This window comes from Ictalurus furcatus, chromosome 9 (genome assembly GCF_023375685.1).
Source record: "Ictalurus furcatus strain D&B chromosome 9, Billie_1.0, whole genome shotgun sequence".
NCBI classification, from domain to species: domain Eukaryota; kingdom Metazoa; phylum Chordata; class Actinopteri; order Siluriformes; family Ictaluridae; genus Ictalurus; species Ictalurus furcatus.
The window spans coordinates 2,777,501-2,802,927 of record NC_071263.1 but is presented as its reverse complement, the minus strand read 5'-3'; the positions used below and the strand labels follow the sequence as shown (position 1 = coordinate 2,802,927).

Here is a 25,427-nt window from a genome sequence, read left to right as displayed (position 1 = left end):
TCTCTGTCTCGTCACGGAATCGCGTTTCATTCCCAACACTGCCGGGTTTGTTTTTTTTTTTTGTTCCTTCTCGGAGATTTAATTAACCTGTTGGCATTTAGCGGTGGCCAGCAGATATCCTGACAGCAGGCAGAGACGTGAACGCGAATGTAAGACACGTCGTTTAGACACGGGCTTCGGATTTCGGTTCTGAAGTAATATACTCGTTTTTTTTTTGTTGTTGTTTTTTTTTTTACGCCGCCGATATTATATCGAATGCATCAAATAACTAGCGAGAATAAAAGACAGAAAAGTGGGTCTTTCATGCACTTAGCATTCCGCACATCTCTCTCTCTCTCTCTCTCTCTCTCTGTCTATCTCTCTCTTATACACACTCGCAGTAATTCAACATTCATGACACACTCGTGGGAACAGCACCTTCAGAGAGTTGCAGAGAGGCGCCCGTGCAGGCGGTGGCTTGCTCGCTGTAATTGGCAGTTAGCGGAGTGTTTTGTAAACTCCTTTGTGGCTGTGATATTATACGGAGCGTGGGGAGGCGGCGGAGGCCCAGGATGCACCTGTGACGGCTGCCACGTGCGTAGGAGGGCCATCTGCTGGGTGCAGGCACTTAGCTTACACACGCTAACACACCTCTGCACGCTAAGCTCAAAGAGCCAAAGATCCACGGCCTTCGCTTTCATCCGCCCTGGCCACCAAACATCCTCTGTCCATTACCTCTGCTTCTAATTAAGCCACGACGCTAGCCTGCTGCAATTAGCATGGCTTGCATCGAAGCGTAATTCATTCGTAATTCATTCGTAATTCATTAACCCGGGCCTGTTTTATCTTCTTTCTTTTTTTTTCTGACAGGGAAAAGTCACACTTCTTTTCAGTTATATACTCGCTAATCGACTGCCGGGTAACACTTTCGTCTGGGCACGGTGAAAAATAAAGCCGACAAAGAGGACACGCGGCTTGTCGTGTCAGCAAGCAGTCGGAACGTGCACAGTTACAGCTTTACTTTACCTGACACTGGAGACTCCTTCCATCGATCCTAAACCTCAGAGGAAAACGCTTTGCTGCGTTCGATGCGACGTCGTGAATCCTAATTTAAACGAACGTAATTCCCAGTTACGACTTCCCGCTTCGGAGGTAAATTCGGAAGCAGCGCTGACACTGGAGACTCCTTCCCGAAATGTTGGTCTCTCTTTTTTTTTTTTTATGATGCTATGATTATGTAATAGAAAATAAAATAAAAGGTGGACCTCGGACAAGTCGACTGCATTTGAGGTAACTGCGTAATGTTTTGTGTGTGTGTGTGTGTGTGTGTGTGTGTGTGTGTGAACAAGTCATTTGATTGCAGAGGCAGGTGTATATGCACACAGGCTAATCTTAAAACCTTATAGGACTAGCGAGGTTATCCGGTCACCCAGCGGAGTCGTATCTGATTTTCTACATCACCATCAGCATCGTTTAGACGCTATATCATCTCTATATACGTTCTGCGCGCCGAAATTCTCCGAGGTCCGATGTCTTGATTTGGAAAACACGGCGAGCGAGAAGCAGGAGGCTCGCGAGAGCGGCGCTGGAGAGTGCTGGAGAAATGTCAGGGACTTACCCTAAAAACCCTCGGAGGGAGCGACAGTTAAACGAGTGGTTTATTATTTATTTAAAGGTGTTTCTTTCTCTCCTTCCGTCCTTCACTCCCGCGTTCCATCTCTCTCTCTCTCTCTCTCTCTCTCTCGGATCTGCCTGGGAGCACGCGGGAGATAATCTACACTGTATCACAGATGAGAAGCTGGAAATTATTTATGGTTTTATTTTGATTTCAGCGTCTGAGCCGAAGGTTTTTATTTTCCCGGGTTTTGTTTTTCTGGAGCTGCGTGCTGGAGAAGAAAAAAAAACACCCCACAGACCTCGAGTGACTCGGGAGATTGGCAGTGATCTCAATCCAGAGCGTGTCGTCCATTAAAATGATTTATGAGCCCTTTGAGCACGAGGCTAATAAATAAGGCGAGGTGGAGGAATTGTGGAAAATTGGAGTGACTAGAACATTGTTGTTGAGCGGGATTTAGTTAACGCTCCTCTTTTAGAAACGCTGAAGACTGACCAGTTGCCCTGTACCTGAGAGTTAGAGCCCCGCCTCCCGACGCTGTTTATTCATGTGTTTGTGCAGAACAGAGGAGAGCATCACACACACGCACACACACTCACTTACACACACACACACACACACACAACAAACACTGTCTATCTATTTATGTATCTGTCTGTTAATCTATCTGTCTGTCTATCTGTCTGTTTATCTATCTGTCTATCTGTCTGTTTATCTATCTGTCTGTCTGTCTGTCTATCTGTCTGTTTATCTATCTATCTGTCTGTCTGTCTGTCTATCTATCTGTCTATCTGTTTGTTGATCTATCTATCTATCTATCTATATCTGTCTGTCTGTCTCTCTGTTTATCTATCTGTCTGTCTATCTGTCTGTTTAGCTATCTATCTGTCTGTCTGTCTGTCTGTCTATCTATCTACCTATCTATATCTGTCTGTGTGTCTGTCTCTCTGTTTATCTATCTGTCTGTCTGTCTGTCTGTCTGTCTATCTGTCTGTCTATCTATCTATCTATCTATCTATCTATATCTGTCTGTCTGTCTGTCTGTCTGTCTGTTTATCTATCTATCTATAGATATTCTCTATCTGTCTGTCTGTCTGTTTATCTATCTATCTATAGATATTCTCTATCTATCTATCTATCTATCAATATTCTCTATCTATCTGTGTGTCTCTCTATCTGTCTGTCTGTCTATCTATCTGTCTGTTTATCTATCTATCTATAGATATTCTCTATCTATCTATCTATCTATCTATCAATATTCTCTATCTATCTGTGTGTCTCTCTATCTGTCTGTCTGTCTATCTATCTGTCTGTTTATCTATCTATCTATAGATATTCTCTATCTATCTATCTATCTATCTATCTATCTATCTATCAATATTCTCTATCTATCTGTGTGTCTATCTATCTGTCTGTCTGTCTATCTATCTGTCTGTTTATCTATCTATCTATAGATATTCTCTATCTATCTATCTATCTATCTATCTATCAATATTCTCTATCTGTCTGTCTGTCTGTCTATTTATCTATTTGTTTATCTACCTGTCTGTCTGTCTTTCTGTTTACCTGTCTATCTATCTATCTGTCTGTCTGTCTGTTTATCTATCTATCTATCTATCTATCAATATTCTCTATCTATCTGTCTGTCTGTCTATCTATCTATTTGTTTATCTATCTATCTATCTATCTATCTATCTATCTGTCTATTTATCTATCCATCCATCTGTCTGTGTCTGTCTGTCTTTCAATCTATCTATCTGTCTGTCTGTTTCTCTCTCTCTCTCTCTCTCTCTCTCTCTCTCTCTCTCTCTATTACACACACACACACACACACACAGAGCGAGAGCGAGAGGGTCCTCTGTGATGTAGCAGTGTGCTCTCAGCACCTCTCAGTTCACGTTGCAGCAGGTCGGGATTGATTTGGGGATTGCTGAAGCCCTTTTCACACTCCATGAAAAGTGATCCAAACAAACCCCCATCCTTTCTTCTCTTCTTTTCTCTTTTTTTCCTCGCCCTTCACACTGCGTCTGAAGGCTGCGGGGAGAACCGTGTCCCGATTAGAATCAGTGTACCTCTCCGACTCGACGTGTGGAATCAGGTGTTAAAGCAGCACCGATTAAACCTGCAGCTTGTCTTTTTTACTTTCATTTTATTTTTTAAAAAAAAAACGTATCTATTATGTGTTCAGCCTCGTCATCGTCTCCTCGCTCCACTGACCGCGGTTCACGCTAACGTCGGTCAGGAAATAATCACTGACGGATAAAATCGCTTTTATTTTTCATGTTCACGTCATTTTTTAATGTTTTTTTTTTTTTTGAGCCATTTTTTATACAGTGTGTCGTAAGCGCTCTTCTCTGTTTTGATGATGAGGGACGCGGTCCGAGTACGAACCGAATCGCTTACGCCGCTACGTTTCGCTACGACACGTAACCGACCGACGTGGTTGGGAGAGAATTTTGCGAGTGCTCTTACCTGGTGAGCTCTTTAGGCAGACGGACTGCTGTGTATATTACACCGACTCTTTACGCGACACATCCACTGCCAATTCTCCCGAATATATGTGGATTGTTTTTGGCCGTGTGCCAGAATTCATCCGCGTGCGACGGCCGATCTTTTCTCCCCTCTCCGTCTTTCATACGGTATTCACGCTACGACACTGCCTCCGTTTAAGACAAAAGCGTGTTTAATGGCTCGAAATTCTCGAGCTAAGTTGTTTGCTTGCGGAGGAGAAAAGCCGTCAGGACGGGACGAAGATGTGGAACACTTTCCGTAATGCTTTTCAGACATTATTATTGTCAAGGCCAGGAATTGTGTGCTGGAGCGAGCGTGCCTGTCTCCTGCCTCCCTGCCTCCCTCCATCCATCCCCCCATCCCTCCATCCCGCATTCCTCGTTTTATCTCCTCTTTGTTCCACAAGAGTTACATCAAATGAACGTGACAAAACTAAGCCATGGGTTTGAAAGTATTTCATTTTGTGTGTGTGTGTGTGTGTGTGTGTGTGTGTGTGTGTTGGCTCTTTTCATTCACAGACATTTCCTTCGATCTGGTTTTTTTTTTCTCTCTCTCTCTTTTTTTTTTTTCCAGGTTATCGATCATGTCATCTGGTAGCATCTCCAGCGTCTGCGGTTCTGTGAGGAGATCTAAGTGACACTTATCGTATTAGACGGTGAACGGGTTATTCTTTCGTCTCACGCTCGCACACCACGAGCAGCTAAACGAGCAGTAAACACACTCGTTTGAGCGGCTTCCTCTTCGGACCGGTGCGCGTCCTTGGAGTCCGAGCTCGCCGTTCACCGCGGATCAATCTCACGTCTCGTTTCTCAGACATCAGCAAAAGTGAAATGATAAATGGGCTTTCGCCTGAGCCGTTGCGCTACTATTCGTTCAAATCACCACCTAACCTGAAACCTATTTCCGACCGAGAGAGGGAGAGATAGGATAAAGAAGGAGGGAGCAGACGCACAATAGGGGGCTGAGATAGGATAAAGTATGTTGTCGAGGAAATGACATCATCTGGCTTCTCTGGAGGTGGGTGGAAAGTCATTTTCCAAAGCATCTCCGTCTCCGTCCTCCTTCTTTTTTCTTTTTTTTTTTTCCTTCTTCCCCTCCGCTTGTTTTATGGTGCTGAAGTTCCAGCATGAGTCAGACGGGTGACTGTGAAGTCACATTGAAATGCCTGCATTTCGCCTGCAGCTCCTTTCCGCCAGAGTCTGCGCTAATATTCGCACAACCATCACAGGGGAAATGATGACCGTGTCTGGGGGGGGAAGTGCATCTCTGGAATTCCACGACAGTCATTTTAAAGAATATATTGGCTGTTGCCTCCTGACCCATCCATTTGAATAGTCGCTGATTGCCTGTGGGTCTGGCCTTCCATCACGAGGCGGATGAGTCTAACCCGACTCTCTGACTCGGACTCGGACGGTTCATGAGAGAACCCGCGTTTTCGTCCATCTCAGTGCGGAACGTTAAGATAAAATTCCCCGGCCCTCCTGCAAAAGGGAACGAGGTTCTGCTCGGCTCGGTTTTTCCCTCCTCCGTCTCGGACGCGGGTGTCGCGTCTTGCCGAGCAAATTGAAATCGTCGAGCGGCGAGGCTCACGCTAATTACTCTGTGGAAGGTGGGGAGTTCATCGGAGGAGTAGAGCGGATGGTCCCTCTGTTCGGTTCCATAGATTTGTCACGGTGTTTGGTGTGCGATCCGAGACAAGCCGTGCATCTGTCCTGCGGTTCTGTGCCAAACGTCTTGATGAGTAGAGACGAGCGGGTTTTAAAATGAGCCAAACCTGGAGTCAGACGCGTCCTCTCAGGCCCTCTCTAAAACTTCTCCGTCCAGATTCCTTCAGGAACGTCAAACTAACAACCGCGATGGGTGCTTTTACGGAAATACAACAGCCCGAGTGAGGAATAACCCGCTCCGTGCTGTGCTGTTATGGGAAAATAATCGATTACGGGTTGCTGCGATGAAGCGGAGAACGAGAAACCGCAGAAACCATGACGTATTAATATAACGAGCGCTTTAAAATAAACCTGCAGCTGCTGAGAATCCAACAGCGCTGTAGGATAACGTATACGGTATACATCTCTCTCTCGCTCTGTCTTTCTCGCGGGGCGGGGTTACACAATAGGTTTACACCCACGCACTCGCAGTGCTTCAGAGGTGTTTGCCTACACACGAGAAACGGCGGAGAGAACAAAAGATCGAAGGTGTGGTTGCATTTCAGTCAAGAACCCTCATCAGAAGTGCAGTAAATCCTTCGCATGTAACGGAGGCTACAGTATGCAAGCTATTTATCCTGTCGAGCACCTGTTGAAGACAGCATCCATCTCCTCCTCCTCTTCCTCCTCCTCCTCCTCCTCCTCCTCACTCCTCTCACAGCCCTGTTTCTCTCCTAACTGTCTCGTACACAGCCGTGTTTAGGGTTAAGTTGAGCGATGGAGTTATTTTACTGGCTTCGTGGTTGTGAGTTTGGCAAAAAAGAAAACAAAAAACCTTCAACGCTACACTCCTGATCGAATCGACACGATCCGTTAAGTCTTAACATGTCGCTTAACTTTTCGGAACTGCTATCCGAGGTCCGAAGTGCACCTATAATTTATAGAGAATGATCGATGCTTTGTCGGTGTGTTCTTTGTAACCCGGTAAATGTCAAGCGGACATTTTAACTCGCGAGGGAAGAAACAGAAAAGGAGTCAGAAATGTGAGTTGCGAACTCGTTACTGCGAGGAATGAAGTCAAAACTGTGCGATGTGAAACTGAAATCGTGAGGAAAAAATGTTGCGCGATATAAAGCCGCAATTATCTTTTGTCTTTAATTTATTTATTCATTTTCATATGGTTCATTTACATGTGATTCATTTTCGTGAGATTCATATTCATGAGATTCATATTCAAGTGATACATTTTCATGTGATTCATTTTCATGTGATTCATTTTCATGAGATTCATTTTCATGTGATTCATACTCAAGTGACACATTTTCATGTGATTCATTTACGGATGATTCATTTACATGTGATTCATTTACTGATTTGCTTCTCTTTAAATCCAGTTTTAGACTGTGATATTACAAAGGTCTTTCCAGATTATTACTTCGCAATTATCTTTTAAAGAATTTTTGTCTCTGTGATGGAAACGGGCATTACCGATGCCCATATATTACCGATACATTACCGATACCGATACATTACCGATCATGCAACGGACCGATGAGTACTAATAATATCTGTAAAAATCCCAATAACATCCAGCGTTATTGATGAACAATGCTAGACCAAAGCCCCGCCCTTCCATGAAAAAGTGCCGTAGAATCGCCATCTGGTGCAGGACTACACTTCGTTTTTTTTATCCCAGTTCTGGTTTCTGTGTTTCTTGCTTTTTCACTTTAATTGAGTAATGAAGGAATAACAGACTTTGTGGCATGCAGGTATAGGGAATGAATCACTGATGAGGTGGTGTGATGAAGCAGAGTTACTGCTACCAACCCCAAGGCTTGTGCTTTAAGGGTGGTGTCACAACCCGAACATGCTAATAACAGCTACCCGGATCTAACCTAGCTACCTTCTCGTTTTTCAACCCATGACTTAATGTGTAACCGGTGTGACGTCACTTCCTGTACTCAGAGGAGAGGCGACGTACAGCCAGACACCCCTGACGCTTTTTCTCTCCGAGGCTGGTTTTGTCAAACAGGGCACAGGGTCACGCCGATGTCGATGCTGAGCTGTGTGCGCTATCTGTGATCTCAGACGAGCAGTTCAGCGGGTTCAGGGGTTCGCTGTGGCCTCCGGCTGCCTTTTAGAGTCACAGGCTTAACAGAGGCCCATCTGTTTGGAGCGCTCTGCTTCGCTCTGGATGCCTTCCCCCCTTTTTTCCCCTCGCTCCATCCTTCTCTTCCCCAGTTACGTCTATAAATAGCCACTGAAGTCAGAGGCTGTGCATTACAATATTACATCGCCTTCCTTTGTAAACTCAGGAGAGGTGTGTGTGTGTGTGTGTGTGTGTGTGTAACACTGTTAGTATGTGTGTATAATGGTGGGGGGAGATATATGCACATGTACGTGTATGGTTATATGTTAGTGTGGGTGTATCCGGGGTCAGAGAATTCCAGCTCATGTGGAAGACCTGTGTGTTTTTGTGTGTGTGTGTGTGTGTGTGTGTGTGTGCGTGTGAGTGTGTGTGTGCGCGTACGTGATTCCTCCCCCGCCGTGGCTCTGGTTTCTATTACTGGCAGTAAACAGAGCAGAGCGGTGCTTTTTGCTCCCCTCTCAAACACGGTGTTAAGTTTCCTGCTTTAGCTCCCGCCTCACACGCCGCTCCCGAGGAGGTGGAACGGGAGCGGTTGCCATGACGACGGCAAAGCCCCGGCCACGGCGGAGGAGCCAGAGAGTGCGGGGATCGTGAGCCGAGACGGGGGACGCTTTCAGATCGCAGCGACCACGGAGACAGAATCTCACCACGCTTCCTAAAGAGCCTCTCAATTATTCAGCCGGGCAGCAGAAAGGTTATTTTAGAAAACGGGAACGAAAAAGAGATGCTGTGGGAAAAGAGAGAGAGAGAGAGAAAGAGAGAGAGAGAGAAAGAGAGAGAGAGAGAGGTCCCTTTTTTTCAGGGAATTTGTGAACTTTTTAAAAGAAGCAGTTTAATAGTCTATCTCTAATCTGTTCTACTCTTTAACCTTTTGGCTTCCTGGGTTTAAATGTTTGCACACAACAGATACCTGGTGCAGTGTCAAACTGTATTACGTCGCCATTATAACACGCTGTGACTTACATTTCCATTAAATTATACCAGCTCCGCTAAGCATTCACATAAACCGAAGGTCTTGCAAGCTCAGATGCTTTTAACCCCTGGCCATGGCATCGCTCAGCAGAGACGCGACCTAAACTTTTCTCTCTAAGAGTCGGATACAGAGAAGTTCAAATAAATAACTACTGAACGCACGCACGCACGCATACGTTACTGCAACGAAAGCCGAGTGAGAGCGGCGTGGTGTCTCGTCGCTGCTGCCTCGTTCTCCCTAAAACGCCGTTCTTGTTTACAGATAAGCTCGTAAACCCTTTGTGTTTGAGAACCGGATGGAGCTCGAGTGACGGGAAATGAACGGCGTTCGTTTCGTCCGTTTAGCAGCTAACGTGGCGGCCGTAAGCACCACGTCTTCCAGCATTCCTTCAGGTTCTGTAGCGGGGAAATCGGCAGCGTCAGGACTATGACGATGTCCTTGATGTCATCCTTACTGAAGGACGATGTGATGCCGGTCTATTTAAAGACGCTCTGACATTAGGGGTCATTGGTATTGCTTGGAACAATGGACTCGGAGTTGCAGAGTGAGACTGGGCTCGGCTAGTTAGCCGTCTAGACGATGACGAGCACGATGTTGGCGATGGAAACTGGCGGAATTCTTCTTCTTCTTATTATTATTAAAGCTGTAATTTTGCACGTTCTTTTTGTCTTATTAACTTCAAGAGAGCGAAGAAAGAGAGGCTAGTGAGGGAACATGAGTTTATAGCTGCTGTAGCATAAGTGAGAACAGGAACTAACTTGTTTATCTGATGTTCCAGCGTTGAATGTAACAATAAACGGATGACGTATGGAAATGTATGGTTTGTCGTTCTTTAATCGTTGGCAAATTGCTGCAGTTTAAAAGAAAAAAAAAACCTTCAGGGCATGCTTTTATAAGAAAATAATCAACAGAGATGGACTAATTTAATACGTGATTTCATAGTGCGATAATCACTCGCTACCGACCTACAGTAGCTCCTCCAAACAGCCAGTCAGTGTTCTGCTAGCCAGCTAGTAATATCTAATAACGTACTCGATGGTGCTGTTGTCTAGCTAGCTAAGTATGACGGCCGTGACCTCCGTGTAAGCGACACCGTTACCCATTGTGGATGATTTCAGCGTCGGCGTCAGCGTCTCGGCTGTCACAGCAGACCAGCTCAGCGTCTCTGAATCCCACCACGCGATGGCAGTCATGGAAACCCATCTGCATGCCCTCCGGTTTACAGCGCAGCAGGGACGCGACCTACTACAGATGCCAAAAATGACTTCTGAAAATGAAGCGGCTCACCACTGACTGCGTGCCTTCTGTTTTTAGCTCACACTAGCTCTCGCGTTCGCCGTCTAACGCTCCTAATACACCAGCATTAGAAAGCACCTAAAATAACAGTCTCTGGATGTCTGTCTTGTTTCTGTCCTCCTCTACGTCTCTGTCCAACGTCTCCGGCTCGTCCTCGGCGTCACACGGGATATACACACTCTGCTTGTGTGTTTATGAAACACAGTGTATTTTGGGAAGGCATGTGATTAACTGCGCAATTAAACAGAGTCGTTATTGCAAACAAGCAAATCCCTGTCCACATCATTATAGAAACGGTAATTGACCTTTTTCCGGATTTATTTATTTATTTATTGGTACTCTCTTTCGCTCGAGTACCAGACGATGCACTTCTGTGGGTGTTCTCCGTCCTCTTCTTCTTCTTCACCGTTATTAATATTGTCATTATTTCATTATAAAAGCCCAAATCGCACCAAAGGGTATGATAAACATGTGGAATATACAGCAAATGAAATGCAAAAATAGTAGCCACGTTATACTGTTACGCTGTGCTGGGCGGGGATCCTAGGTATCCTAGGATCCTGGGCGTGGTCTCTTCCAGGATGACCCCGCCCCCACACACAGAGCACGAAGGCCCACTGAGTGGTTTAATAAGGACGAAAATGATGTAAATCAGACGCTATGGCCTTCGGACATCACGCGCAATGTTGACGGGATAGACAGCGCTGTCCACCATCATCATCAAAACACCAAATGAGGTCATGTCTTGTAGAAGAACGGTGTTAATCGCTCTAGTTTAGTTCCAGAGAGCCGTGCTAAAGCACAGTGAAGCTGTTCTGGATTCTTGCTCACAACCTTGATGTTGTTGTTGTTTTGTTTAATTTGCCACCCATTTGTATTGGTTTATTTCATTGTAAGCTCACCTATGAATCAACCTTGGTGGGTGGGATCAGCTGTGGTCGTTGTTTTATGACGTAAAACACACAATGAGACCAAAATAGAGGTCACCAATCAGGGAGTCGAGCTGTACTTGTACGCTAACCTTCGCTAAGTACTGTTTGCTAACATACGGTTCCTAGCTAACCTGGGAAAAATATAGATATACAGCATATAAAGACAGGCCTTTATTCATATACATCCATCCGTCCATCTTCTGTATCGCTTATCCAACAGGGTCGCGGGGAACCTGGAGTCTATCCCAGGGAGCATCGGGCACAAGGCGGGGTACACGCTGGACAGGGTGCCAATCCATCGCAGGGCACAATCACACACACAATCACACACCCGTTCATACACTACGGACACTTTGGACACGCCGATCAGCCTACCGTGCATGTCTTTGGACTGGGGGAGGAAACCGGAGTACCCGGAGGAAACCCCCGCAGCACGGGGAGAACACGCAAACTCCGCCCACACAGGGCAGCGGCGGGAATCGAACCCTCAACCCTGGACGTGTGATGCGAACGTGCTAACCGCTAAGAATTCAAATCCTTAATCAAGCATTGATATATTAACATATCTTTAGGATCGCTCTCTCTCACAGTGCCGCGTGTGTTTGTTTTTGTGTTCGTGCGCTTGTTGTATTTGTTCCAGCGTCAATTAAAAATCTTAACGGGCTCCGACTGACACGCGTTCGCTCTGAAGGGCTGTTCATTTCACTCTGTACCGTAGGCCCATCTGATGCCTCGACTGAAATCAAAGCTCAGGTTTCCGCTCTGTGAATAATAGATCTTATCTCACTTGTGCTTTATCGTCAGCGGGGCAGATTTGTCGTGTCTGCACAATCAAAGGCGAGCGTTAAAACTTCAGCGGCCTCTCGCTTCCGCCGCTATCCATCGCAGAGAGCCGGGAGAACAACCGCGGGACGGGTTAAGAAGAGAGTTCGCCTGGCTCACAGCCGCTTTCCGTCGAAGGCCAGTTGATGGCGAGCTGCGCGTGACACTGAGACATGCGTGTCGTTTCCCCTTCACTAACCCCACGCGCGGTCTGTCGGGACAGAGGAGCAGCGATGAGCGGCGTCTGAACGTGGACGGAATGTCTCGGCTGATATTTCAGCATTTTAAATAGTTGTAACGGAGATGTGAACACACTCGGTCCCTAAGGAGGTCACTTGTCTCACTGTGTCCTACAAGAGGCTTTTAAATCTGTTCCAGCCAAGTGCCAGGTTTTTCCTCTTACACCCAAAACCCTGAGGCTGCTCGCACAAAACCATTTCTTGGCATCTGGTAGAAAAAAAAAAGAAAAAAGAAAAAAGAAACAAACGCATTGATATGCGTTGCCGGTTTGTTGTAGTCATGTTTTTGGGCGGAGATCAATATATATATATATTTATTTATTTATTTTTTGGGTCTGTATACTCAGAATGAGAACTGAAAAGGGAACATGCTGTTCAAGGTGATAAAATATGCATAGAAATATCCAGAAATAAAAATCCTTGTTTCTCCTGCAGCTATTTGTATTCTTTTTGTCTCAAATTGCTGTATTTTTTTTTGTTTTGTTTTGTTTTTTTTTACTAGAAATCGGTCCTGCAGTGCTACACTAGCCTGCTAATGTTCCCCAGCGAAAGCTCCTTTTATTTTTTTTACGCTCACGTTTAAAAAACGTCCTTTGACTGAAAGTATTATTTAACAATAATCCATAGTGCTTCATTTTAACGAGGCGGTCGTTAGCATTTCATGCTAATAGCTACATAGTGCTGTTATCAGGATCGTCTCTCCTTATCGTAAAATAATGCATATTTATCGCCGTGAGCTGACCTTCTAGATTTTTGGATCGTAAAAAAAAAGAAAAGTCGTGGGTAATTGGATCAGTTCCTCCCTTGAGCTCTGAACGGCTTAAGCGCTACGCGGGACGATCCCAACCCGACAGAAGTTCAACATTCGTGAACTTTTTAAACGGGTCGTTTCGACTCATCACTGCGTATCGTTGAAGTCAATGGTAAAAGCTTTCTTTTTATTTCTTTTCTTTGTCAACGCTGCCTAGCGGGAAGCTTCCGACCTAGAGCTAAGAAAAATCCGTTTGAATAGCCGTTCTAGTCATAATACCCGCTCGGAAAGTCTGAGGTTCTTAAGAGAGTTGGAATTGGTCACGTAGTCCAAAACGGAGGCGTGAAATAATACGGTTTTAAACTTTTAAAGTGTTTATTCGCACGTGCTTTTCTTTACAATCACCAGATATAGTAGTATTGTGGTAGACTAGTGTGGTTAATGTATTGTTTATCAAACCGTGCACGTGTATGGGTTTCTGAAATTGTAGTAATTCGTGCATCGTTTAATTTATTGTTACTAATTCGTTAGTGCTTCTCCAGAGCAACTGCTTCACCTTACATTCCCACAGAAAGGGTTAGGGTTAGGGTTCGGGTTAGCGTAGGTCTTGTTTTATCGGCTGTATGAATTTGCAAATATTGTACATTCGACTTTTAAAATAAATGAAGCAATACCAAATCAACTGGACATTTTAGAAGCTAGTTGAAAGCGTTTTTATAGCCACACAGGCGCTAAGCTAGCTTCGGCGATCATTTCCCCCCCCAAGGTTAAACATCGGAGGTCATCTGAACGTGTCCTAGCTGTCAGGAACTCAGCGTTCGACTTTCCCTCAAAACGATGTTTTTAGCAGGTCTTTGATTCCAGTGTCCTTCATCACTGTCTGTTAAGAGGAAAGAAAAAAGCGATCTAGAGATGGTCTTCCTGTCTTAATTGATCAGCAGAGAGTCAAAAGTAGAGAAAGAGAGAGCTGGTGGATGGACTGGACACGTCTCCGGCGGAGGTTTTTTTGACACTTTTATGGTTATTGTGGAAGGTGGTGTAAGCTGCAGGCAGGACCGGGCGCTGTCCCTCTCACATCCACGCCCAGAATGAGACCACATGAGCTACATGAGCTTTTTCCTTTCCGACCTAATGCTGTCGTTTATCACGCGGATATATTTTAGCTGAAAACCGATTTCCCTCCAATCCAATCTGCAGCCTATCGTTCATCAGGGGAAAGAATTCGACTAAATGCATGGGCTTTATTTGCGCAGCAGCAGGTGCCAAATTTACAGAGTGCCTGGTATTTATCATAGACACACCCTGTCATTTTCTCTCTTTCTCTCTTCTGTCTCTGTCTCTTTCTGAGAGACCCACCACCAGAGGACACGGTAGAGGAGAAATGGAGTGACGTGACGAGGCGATAGGGATGCAGAATGCATTGTGGGTTATTTATGTATGTATGTATTTATTTATTTATTTCCGCTTTCTTATCCCGTCACGCTGACACGGCTGCGTCTCGCCATTAAGTCGAACAGCGGTTAATCTGAACTCCGTGTGCCGGATCAGATATTCATGGCCCAGCAGGAAGCGCAGTCCCTCCTGGCGCTGATCTCAGGTCAGGCAGAGCAGCTCACATCTCCAGCTGTGGAGGAAGATGGGAGCAGCTGGGAGCAGCGAGCGACCCCACTGCCAAAACCCAAATGAAGGAAGACGGAAATAGAGTACGCTGTGCCTTCATTTTGGGTTTTGTGTCATTTATTTCGGCACTGATTTGCTCTTCCTTTGCATGTTTGGTTAACGGTGCTATGTCATTGGGGTTGTTTTTTTTTTCCACCCTCTCCGTGCTGATATGCTTTCCGGGACATGATATTCGATTCCCGTAGAGAATTTGCTTAGGAGATGTGATGTAACGTGTCCAAAAAAAATGTTACAAATCTTGATGTTTGAATTAAAAAAAGCTACTCAAACAGCGACTGAACTTATCCTAGTGGGTGTGGCTTAATATTACCGTTACCGTCCCGACATGGATTGCTTTCCTATAACGTCCTCAATTACTCTTCTCCTAAGCTAGTCCACGTTCTCAATTACGTTACAGCAGCTATAAACAGTCGTTCCCTCACCCGCCTTGGGTTTTTTTCCCCCCTCTTCAAGTTAACAAGACCGAGAGAAAGAAAAAAATCTCAGCTTGTCACGTTACCGAGAAACCGCAAAGACGCGTAAACTCCTCCGTCGTAAAGACTTTCCCATGAGCTGACACTAAAGACTTTTAAACAGGAAAGCATAGATTTAATGAAAGCTGTGTGAGCGGGACGAGCGATAATTATCCCTGCGATCGGTGAGAGTCAAGTTTATGTTAGCGATACGTAAGAACAGCTCTTGGAATGCATGGAGCCCATTAGAAATGTAGACTTTTTCCTGCCGATTGTGTTCATAAAACCCCAAATTAACCTCATTAGAGGAGACTCGGAGACTTCACGTCCTCGGGGTTTTAAGGAAATTTCGGTCAGCCGTTTTTTCCAGTCCCAACAAAATCATTTTCCATCCCGTTATTTTGCTCTGTCTGAGCCTGTGTGTGTGTGTGTGTGCTTTGATTAAACATTAAATCCATATGGCTGTTTTTAATATCTCCTAATTATCAGCATCGTGCATCTTAATCGCTTAAGATGCACATCCGTGACCCGTACCTCGAAGAAGATAAGAACATCTCCGAACATCTCAGCGTGGTGTCTAGCCGGATTCCGGCACACAACCCGTGTTGATTTTTCTTTCTACCCGAAGAGGTGAAAGTGCTCCGTGCCCTTGAGGCAAACTCTCATCTCTACACAGAAGCCATAAACAAACAGGGCCGTCCCTCAGTCCCTCACGCAGCTCTGCCCGTGCCCTTTGACCTGCGCTTATAGAGAGAGTGGAGCGTGTCGACAGCGAGGAGGAGGCCGGAGGCTCCTGAACGGAGAACCCTGCCGCTTCGCCTTTTGTGTAGTCAGAAGCGCACTCTGCGGAACTAGCCGTGCGTGTCATAGGCCCAGATGTAGGAGCTGCACCGCCGTCAGCCCCACGCTTTATTGTGCGAGAAACAAAAGCCGAAAGCACTCCAGAAATCTCCTGTCAGAGAGACAGACGTCTTAAGATCCTTTTCACCAAAGAGCCTTGTTTGCCTAAGGAGATGGACGTGCTCGAAACCGTGCCACAAAAGGCCAAGATGGACCATTATGAAGAGCTCTGAGAGGCTGCGTTTCATTCGGCGCTGATACGAAACTCAAGACCTCCAAAGAAAGTTGCCTTTTTAAAGTCGTAGACGTGCCGAAATCCACCATGCCCGGGAACGTAGCTAAGTTGAGGCTTTCTGTTCCATCTCAGGAGTCTTAGAAAGCAGACCTCAGCCCCAATATTTTCTGTGCACTTTGAAGGTGGCATGGTGGCAAAACAGGAAGCTTCAGTTACTGTGTAGTGTCACATGTTCTCCTGGTGTCCATGCGGGTTTCTTCTGGCTATTCCGGTTTCCTCCCACCTCCCAAAAACATGCCGGCGGCAGCCCCTGGGTGTGAATAATTGTGTTTGTGTGTAGTTGTGGGAGGGTGGGGATTGGGGTGAGGGGGTGCTGTTGGGGTTTGTGTTCTTGGTGCCGTTTGTCGAGAATCTAGTGCACTCAGAAAAAAGGGTTCTTCAATGATCCATTGGATATTTAAGGGTTCTTCTGATAGGGCAATGATCTGGTGTAGGGTTCTAATGGTTTCCCCCAGAGTGCTAAGCGAAGAGCCCTTAAAAGTCTGACCCGGACCAGAAAACTTCCCCCCCCCCCCCCCCCCCCCCGACAGTAGGACTTCAGATGAATTGTTTTAACAACACTAAGTAGAAGGTGTTTTCCCCCCCCCCCCCGCCCATCTATACACCCATTCACTGATGTGCGACTTTGTTTTTAGACACATGCTCTAACGCACAGATAAAGGCTTTATAGGAAATGAAACTGTTGTTATTCTTATTATCAATCGTAACAGATTTAGATCGGTACCTATTTTCAAGAAATCGAACTCGCAGTGAGTCAGAGCAAGGCCATCTTAATGTCAGTTTGAATTGATTCTTATTTATTTATTTTGCTTGAAATAGAGTAAATGGCTGCAATTCTCCATGAGAGTGTGCTCAGTAGTGCACCGTCCCCCTGCTGGACAAGTCGTAGTAGTGCAAGCGGTGCAGTGCTGGCAGTCAGAATGGGGGATGTAATTAGTACGTTTGAGATAAGTTTGAAACAAGTGAATGATGAACCAAAAAAAAAAAAAAATGGGTAACTGCATTACATTTTCTCTGATCGCAGCTTTAGCGCCTAAGAAAGAGAGACAAAGAAGTCTTTTTTTTTTTTTTTAAAAAAAAAAAGAGGGAGATCTAATGGAGGCTCTCTTTTCAAGGCCAGGACATTAATACGCTTAAGAGGAAGAGGATGCAGAGACAGAGCATACAGTAGGTGTACGGATGGCATCATTTCCCTCTCTGCACTCGGCATGGCTTTAGTGAGAGGGCCAGGGCGCCTACCCACAGGCTCTGAGCTCCACTGAGAGACAAGATTGGCTCTTTCATTGCTTGTGGAGCAGCAAAAGCACTCTGTTTCCCAGTGTGAGTGTTTGTACAGACGCCAGTGCCTTACAGGAGTCACTCTGGCTCATGTGTAAGTACACCACCATTCCAACTGGGCTGTATTTTTGCAGTTTTTGGGGCTGTTTTGGTTGTTTTTTTAAGCGTTTAGCTTAGTAGTACGCCACTTGCGTTTGTTTTATCCGGTTACAGTTACAATTAAAGTCTGCCAGACAAGTGAGTTCCTGTTCTCGCTTACTTTCTAGCAGCTATAAAGCCCCTCGTTCCTTTACCAGCCTCTTTGCTTCTCATTCTCGACTCGAAAAAACGCAGCGTATCGTGTTACCGAGAAACCGCACGGCTTTACCGTTGCAAAATGCTTGACACTGGAGACTCCTTCCATAAGCGTTTCCTTACAGGAACCTCGTCTACGATCGCACACGCTTTCCTCTGACGAGCGCGTTAATATAAAGCTGCGATCAACACCTTCTGACCAATCAGAATCATGAATTCGACAGCACAGAGATGAGGGTATGAACGATACGTACGCGTTTACGTCGTATGCGGAAAGCAGGCGGTTGTTGGACGGCTGTGAGATCTAATCTTACATCGTTTCTAATCACACCTTTGGATAATGTGTTCACTCACACCCTGCCGCTGAACTTCAGTTTACCTTCACCACAAAGATGGCCAGAAAAGTACCAAGAGCATATCCGCCACACACACACACACACACACACACACACATTTTATGTCCATGTTATGATTGCTTAAAACATGTGAATGTGATTCTGTTAAACAGTCTCAAACCCTCCCACAATCGTCCTCGGTCGCCTTTTGTTTCTTGCTGTTGTTCCTGAAGGCTCAACATGAAGCAAGCTTATTAAGCATTCAGTTTGGTCGCCCATCCACGCTAATCAGGACCGGGGCTGCGTCCTTCTGTCACTTCACATCACGCGCTCATGTAGTCGCGCTGTCTCTTCACCTTTGTGAGGGGCAGAGAGGGCCGACTCCAGCGCAGCTGTTCTCCTCCTCGCCACACCTCACACTTCTGAAAGTATGGCATATACATAGGGAGGGAGGGGTTGCCAAGGCAACAGCGCTCCTTCCTAATGGGTAGAGGGGTGTGCTGGAATTCGAGCGGATAGTTGTTTTCCTCCTTTTTTTTTTTTCTTTTTTTTTTTCCACGTCTGCCATCTGCTTTCCATCAGAGGCCATTTCCCGGACGGAGTGAAATGATGCCTCATCCTGGGATCAGAAAGGAGAGGAGCCATCAAGTGTGTTCAGGGCTGCTCTCGCGGGCTCCGTTCAATCTTCATTCGGCCAACTAGAGTCCTACATCTGATGGAGAATTCTGTAAAGATTAATAAATAAATAAATAAATAAATAATGCTTCAGTGAAGTACATGAGTTCAGACTTTTGGGGATTGTACATTTTGGTCATGAAATGTGGTCCATTTGCTTACGATTACATGCTAGGCAGGAAGTGTGGTCTCTTTGGTGACGGTTGCTTTTTTTTGACTCGGTGAAGCACCGGAAGTTCAGAAATAGAGTCACACTAAGTGGAGTTGAGCTGTTCTTTGCATCCTGTAGATGCCGATATAGACGCTGCCGTGTCCATGATGTGTTTGAATCGTCCTGAGGCGCCCGAGTTCTGTGAGTAGTGGCTGAAAGGATCCACCCTGTGAGATACACACCAATGGAATACAGACGCATCTCAAAAAACATTCGAATATCGTGGAAAAGTTCATTTTTTTCCCCCCGTGATTTAATTCACAAAGTGGAACTTTCATATATTCTAGATTCATTATACGTGATGTGAACTATTTCAAGCCTTTTTTTTGTTGTTGTTTTAATCTCGAGGATGACGGCTTACAGCTCACGGAAATCAAACATCCAGTACCTCAAAATATCAGAATAAAGAATTTATAATACAGAAATGTCGACCTGAGAAGAGTATGTTAATTTATGCGCTGATACTCGGTCGGGGTTTTAATCCTTTTGCAGGAATTAATGCATCAGTGCGGCGTGGCGTGGAGGCGATCAGCCTGAGGCACTGCTGAGGTGTTCTGGAAGTCCAGGTTGCTTTGATAGCGGTCTTCAGCTCGTCTGTATTGTCGGGTCTGGTGTCTCTCGTAGATTCTCTATGGGGTTGGGGTTCGGGTCAGGCGAGTCGGCTGGACGATCAAGCACAGTAATACCACGGTCAGTAAACCAGTTACTAGAAGTTTTGGCGCTGTGGGCAGGTGTCGAGTCCTGCTGGAAAAGGAAATCAGCGTCTCCATAAAACTCGTCAGGAGATGGACGTATGAAGTTCTCTAAAATCTCCTGGGAGACGCTGCATCGACTCTCGACTCGAGAAAACACACTGGACCAACACCAGCAGATCACATGGCAACCCAAATCATCACCGACTGTGGAAACGTCACACTGGACTTCAAGCAGCTTGGATTCTGTTCCTCTCCACTCTTCCTCCAGACTCTGGAACCTTGATTTCCAAATGAAACGCAACATTGACTTCCATCTTCCCCGTGATTGTGTGTGTGTACTGACCCAGACTGAGAGATTAAAGCCTCAGGAAACCTTCGCAGGTGTTTTGAGTCAACTCGCTGTTTAGAGATCTTCTCAGGTCGACATTTCTGTATTATAAATTCTTCATTCGAATATTCCGAGGCAGCGGATTTTTGATTCCCGTGAGCCGTAATCATCGAGATTAACACGTAATGAATCTAGAATATATCAAAGTTCCACATTTTGAAATAAATTACAGGAAAAAAATGTACTTTTCCCACGATATTCAAACTTTTTTTTAGATGCACCTGTAACTCTACAACCCGATTTTAAACAAAACCCTTCACACTAACTGTTATTCTCACTTCTTTTTATGATTTCTTTTATGGTTCATGGTTCATTTTCCAAACATAATCTTTTTTTTTTTTGTCTGAGAAATCTCTCTCTCTCTCCCTCCCTCTCTCTCTCTCTCTCTCTCTCTCTCGCCGCCTTTATGAAGTTTTCAATTCGGATATTTTTAGAACGGGGAGAAAAATTAAAAATCCTCCTTCCGCCGCCTCGCTGTTGGAAACGCCCGCTCGTGATGTGCAAAGCAGACGACGGAAGCCATTTAATAGCGCACGCTAATGGTGTTTGGGTCACGGTGATCAAATACGGTGGTGTAGCTTTAGAATGAATCAATATTTTCCGCTCCCGCTGATTTTCTCTCGTATGTCTGTTTATGACTCGCATTCATCTTTGTGCCATCTGTGATTACGGCTGAATCACATGTACTCACATGCTGTGGTGTTTGTGTGGGGTGATACTCGCTGTGGGCGGCCGTGCATATGTGTATGAGTGAGTGAGTGTGTGTGTGTGTGTGTGTGTGCGTGCTATAGGCGTGTCGGTGTTGTAGACCCTCACATGGTCTCACATTAACGGCCGTTTTATCCATGTCTCCTCCGCAGTCCCTCAGGGAGTGATCCGGAACGGAGCTTGTATGATGAGCCCGGGCCTCTTCCCAGGAATTCGACCTCTTCCCATCAGTCCTATCGGCAGCAGAGCCGCCGCCGTCAGGTTAGTCCCGCCTCTTTTCACTCGTCCACCAATCTTTTCTTGTTTTGACCTGACATTTCAGGCAGGAACTGAGCTCTGATCGGGTTACTGTGACCGAGGCAGGAAATGCAATCCATTTATTTCCTGTTCCATTTTGATTGGTTACCGTTGCTGCGTCCCACTTCGCCCAGTATCCGTCCTAAATAGTACCCGAGATTAGCATTAGTGCGTCCCAAATGCTAGTATGTTGAAATGAGTATCCCAAAGGTATACTCGTACAAAGGATGGTCTACTACTTCCGATAGATGTTCGAAGTGGACAACTTATTCAGCTAATATTACCCGCAGATCCTTGCGCGAGGAAGAGAGGGAGGAAGAGAGGGAGGAGTTTAGTGACGGGTTGCTTCGCCGAATTCAAGACGCATTTTAGAGAGGTGTAAATGGAGGGAATGATAAATGATATAGTATAACATATAAGGAATGACGTGTGTGCGTAACAAGGCAACGCCGCTCTCGTCCTTTACATGACGCGTTAGTGTGTCCCGGTACTCGCGTGCTCTTTTTCTACACAGTCAAAAGTGTGTACTTTTTCTTCACAAAAAAAAAAGAGTACGTACTTTTAGTGCATTTTGTGTAAAAAAAAACAAAACAATGTTACCTGATTGGCTACAGCGCCATCGAGGGCAGGAACTATGATCTCGTGGGTCACCGTGATATCCTGTACTCCGTTTCATTACTTTAACATTTCGTGGCAGGAAATCTGGTCTGATTGCTTACCGTGACATTTTAGGCAGGGCTTTTCTGGGGCAAATGTTGTTCGGTTACTGTGCCAGTTTAGCTGGGAACTGCGGCCAGTTGTCATAAGGAAAAAGAAATGGCGGTGTGAAAACACTGACAAAGCTAAGCTGTCATAGAACTGTAAGAGTAATAGATGCCATCACCTCATATGTGGTTTAACACCACACAGTAAGATGTATAGAAAAAAAAATCGAACTAAACAAAATAAAGTTTTTTCAAGGCTACGGATAAACCCCACCCCCGCCCGGCCTGGGAACGCGAGTATTTGAGCTGTCAAAATGGCCGAAATACACACGTATAAATAATGAATCACATACAGGAAGTATTTCCTGAGTGGATTGAGTGGATGGTCTTTCATCAGGTAAAACATTCATAAGCCTAGACTCCTAAGTGCGGCCTTCCTCCCTTACACACACACACACACACACACACACACGCGTGCGGATGTCCTCTCCTCATCACGCTGATGCGTCGATGGTTTCGTCCGTCCATATAGGGAAAGATCAGCAGTTTCCTTATGAAAGCATCGCAGTCGCGAAGTGCAGCGCTTTAGAAAACGCCATTCAGAGTGACAGAGAAACCGTCAGAGCTGCCAGCTGAAACAGGTCCATGGAGAGACAGGTGTGGACAGGTTTTGTATCTATGTGTGTGTGGACGTTCATGCCCCAGGGCCTCCAGGTGTGCTCATAGGACACCTTTTTACCCAGAAACCCCATCCCTTTTCTGTGTTCCACTGTAACACTGTATCATTACGAAAAGAAAAAAAAACCATCATCACCCGGTTTAACGGAGAACGTGTGACCTTTACACACGCCTATTTGCTGGCACACACACTCACTCGACACTCAAATATGCATATACAAACCGCACGTTTCCAACGTGGCGCGTCTGAGATGTTAACATGCCGACTGACAGATCGCGTTACTCGCCACCGGAACGCCGCATTTAGGCTTAAATTATCGAGCGCGCTTCCCGTTTCCGCGTGCCTGTGCGCGACGGCTATAATTCATGAGCCGTAAACACAGAAACGCGACCGGATGTGGAAAAGCTCTCCGCTTTGTTTATTTATTTATTTGATTCAATTTTTTCTAAGCTTGCAGACGCGACGCCTGCAGACCTGCCGTCTCGCTAAACCCCTGACCTGTAGCACTGGGCTGGTTGAAAAGGCGTTTCATTCGAGTAATTCTGTGCTTTGTTGATGAGGGATATAAATGGAAATAAATGCGCTCCTTTGCCATTTCTAGGCATTACTTCTCCACTAAGATCAGGCCATTTCGCAATCCAGCTCCATTAATTAGGTTTATAATAGCGCCGTCGGTCAGCTGGAGAGGTGCTTCAAAGCTGAAGTACATTTCAAGGCCGTGAGACGTGTTTAATTTCATTAGCTCATGACTCACAGTGGGGGAAAAAAACATAAGTCATGGATTAGACCAGAGTAGCACAACACCAACATGGCCATCATAATGCATGCTGGATGCAAATAAAACTTTAAAAGCTTTAACAGTACATTTCACTAGACAACCGGCGTGAGACCAGCGCTAAGCAAGTGTCTTACCTTTCGTTCGCACTAACAAGCAGGAAAGCGAGAGGCTGATTAATTCCTCAGACCAATCCCATGGCTCACGTGGTCCGACGGTTCCTCGGTTTAGTTCCGGCTTTAGTTCCTACCTACAATTACTACCCATGTGTCTTGTTGATGTTGTTTGATTTTTGCTGCGACTTTTTTTTTCCAAAATATGTGACGCGACTTGCGGCGTTTTTTTGTTGTTTTTTTTTACGCTTAAATTGTCCGAATTTGCATTTGCACGAAATTCTTTTGCACATTTGTCTTCCGCAGTGATGTTTGTTGGTAAACAAACATTTGTTGGTCTGGCCTAAATTCTGGGCCAGAAAAATTTCTAACCGGAGCTTGAAATGAAGAATGCAGTCGGCTCCGTTACGCGATGAGTTAAATAAGCAAGTCGATACTTTTTCTAAGGTATCGTCGGAACGATGCGATCGGTACAGGACGAGAAAGACTTCGAAATTACAAACCGCCGCTCTAATCGGGCAAAAGACTGCATTTTCCAAATCATCTTCTTCTCTATGCGTTTATATCAGGATAATAGAGTAGCTTCGTTTTCCTCGGAAGCAATCCAGATGGGCAAAGATGTTTAATTTAAGTTCAACAGCATTTGCTCCAAGAGAAACAGAAACAACAACAACAACAACAACAACAATAAAAGCAAGATTCTTACACTAAAGCTTCACTCAGCCTTTAACATCACAGCATCAGCAGGCACGTAACTAGAAGTCCAGGTGCTGGAGAATAAAAAGCTGAAGGAATGAATGGCCTAGTTAGAGTGTGACCTAAATCCAGCTGGAAATTTCATACACCGCATAAAGATGGTGTTTTACAAAAAGAACCAGAACAGTCTGGCAGAGCTAGAGCGGATTTCTACAGAGACGGATCTCTGCAAATAACCAAACAGGACTGTACATAAGGAGTAAATATGTACACAAAAGCATCGATTTACATAGTTTAATGATCAATTCTGCACAGCGCTTTTAACAATAGACACTGTCACAAAGCAGCTTTATAGAAAAATGGACGTCGACTTAAATCCTTAATGAAAAGGTAAAGAAAGCGTGGCCGTGGTTTGAAGGACAAGCTGACCGAGAACTCGTCCGGTACGCCAGCAGCTCTTTTTAAGTTAATTCATAACTTTATTTTACTTTTACTTTTTTGTTGCTGTATTTACACCCCGAAACATAAATCGGTCCTTGGCGTGAGCCGATATTACGCGAGGAAAAGAAGTCTAAAATCAGAATCACACATAACTGAGACGTACGCTTCGCGGAGCTCACGAATACGGCCCGTTGTGAATAAGAATCACGGGATACAGTCTTTATGATCACAGCAGCAGGTCTTAGGACAGCCATTGCTTTTTAATGAGATTAGTCGGCTAGAAAGTACTGAATTCTTTTTAACACACACTATGACCGTGTTGTTGTGTTTCCTAACCACGTGACACGTCTTTCGGCTGTGTAATTAGGTCAGTCCTGGCCGGCTGCAGGATCCGCAGCGAAAGCGAGCCGTCCTGCGACTCTCCTCTGGTCAGCAGCGACCCCAAGGAGGACCACAACTACAGCTTTGGCAAAACTTCCAACTCGACCACCGGAGAGAAAACGCCGCTCGACTGCGGCGCGTCCGAGTTCCACGGTCACGACGCCACCAGCGACACGGACGACGACGACAGGGCCAAGATCAAGAAGGAGCCCAAAGAGTGGGCGGTGGACGCTCTGGCCCTGGCGCAGCACAACAAGTGGCACCATTTGACAAAGGTCAAACAGAGAGTGGCCAGTGACATGCTGCCTTTAAAAAAGAGGCGCACCGAGAAGCCTCCGGAAAGCGATGACGAGGAGATGAAGGAGGCGGCGGGTTCTCTGCTCCACCTGGCTGGCGTCAGAGCCTGTTTGAACAATATCACCAACCGGACGGCCAAGGGCCAGAAAGAGCAAAAAGAGTCCATGAAAAATAACTAAACTGTGTTATGAGGAAGAGAGAAAGAGAGAGAGAGCGAGAGAGAGAGAGAGAGAGAGAGCGCGAGAGAGAGCGAGAGAGAGAGAAAAGAAACATCACTTTT

The 25,427-nt window shown here is 45.5% G+C and overlaps 1 protein-coding gene across 6 annotated transcripts in view; it reads left to right on the top strand.

Moving 5' to 3' along the window:
- Window positions 1-25,427, top strand: part of foxn3 (forkhead box N3) — a 136,282-nt gene that overhangs the window by 109,903 nt on the left and 952 nt on the right. For 5 of the 6 annotated variants that reach the window (XM_053632704.1, XM_053632699.1, XM_053632703.1 and 2 more), the window contains exons 5-7: window positions 19,052-19,114; window positions 20,917-21,025; window positions 24,837-25,427. The exon at window positions 24,837-25,427 is cut by the window's right edge and continues 952 nt beyond it. In XM_053632704.1, coding sequence (XP_053488679.1) covers window positions 19,052-19,114; window positions 20,917-21,025; window positions 24,837-25,326 — 662 coding nt within the window. In that variant the 3' untranslated portion in view covers window positions 25,327-25,427. The remainder of the gene's footprint in view (window positions 1-19,051; window positions 19,115-20,916; window positions 21,026-24,836) is intronic. The other variant, XM_053632705.1, reaches the window with a different exon arrangement.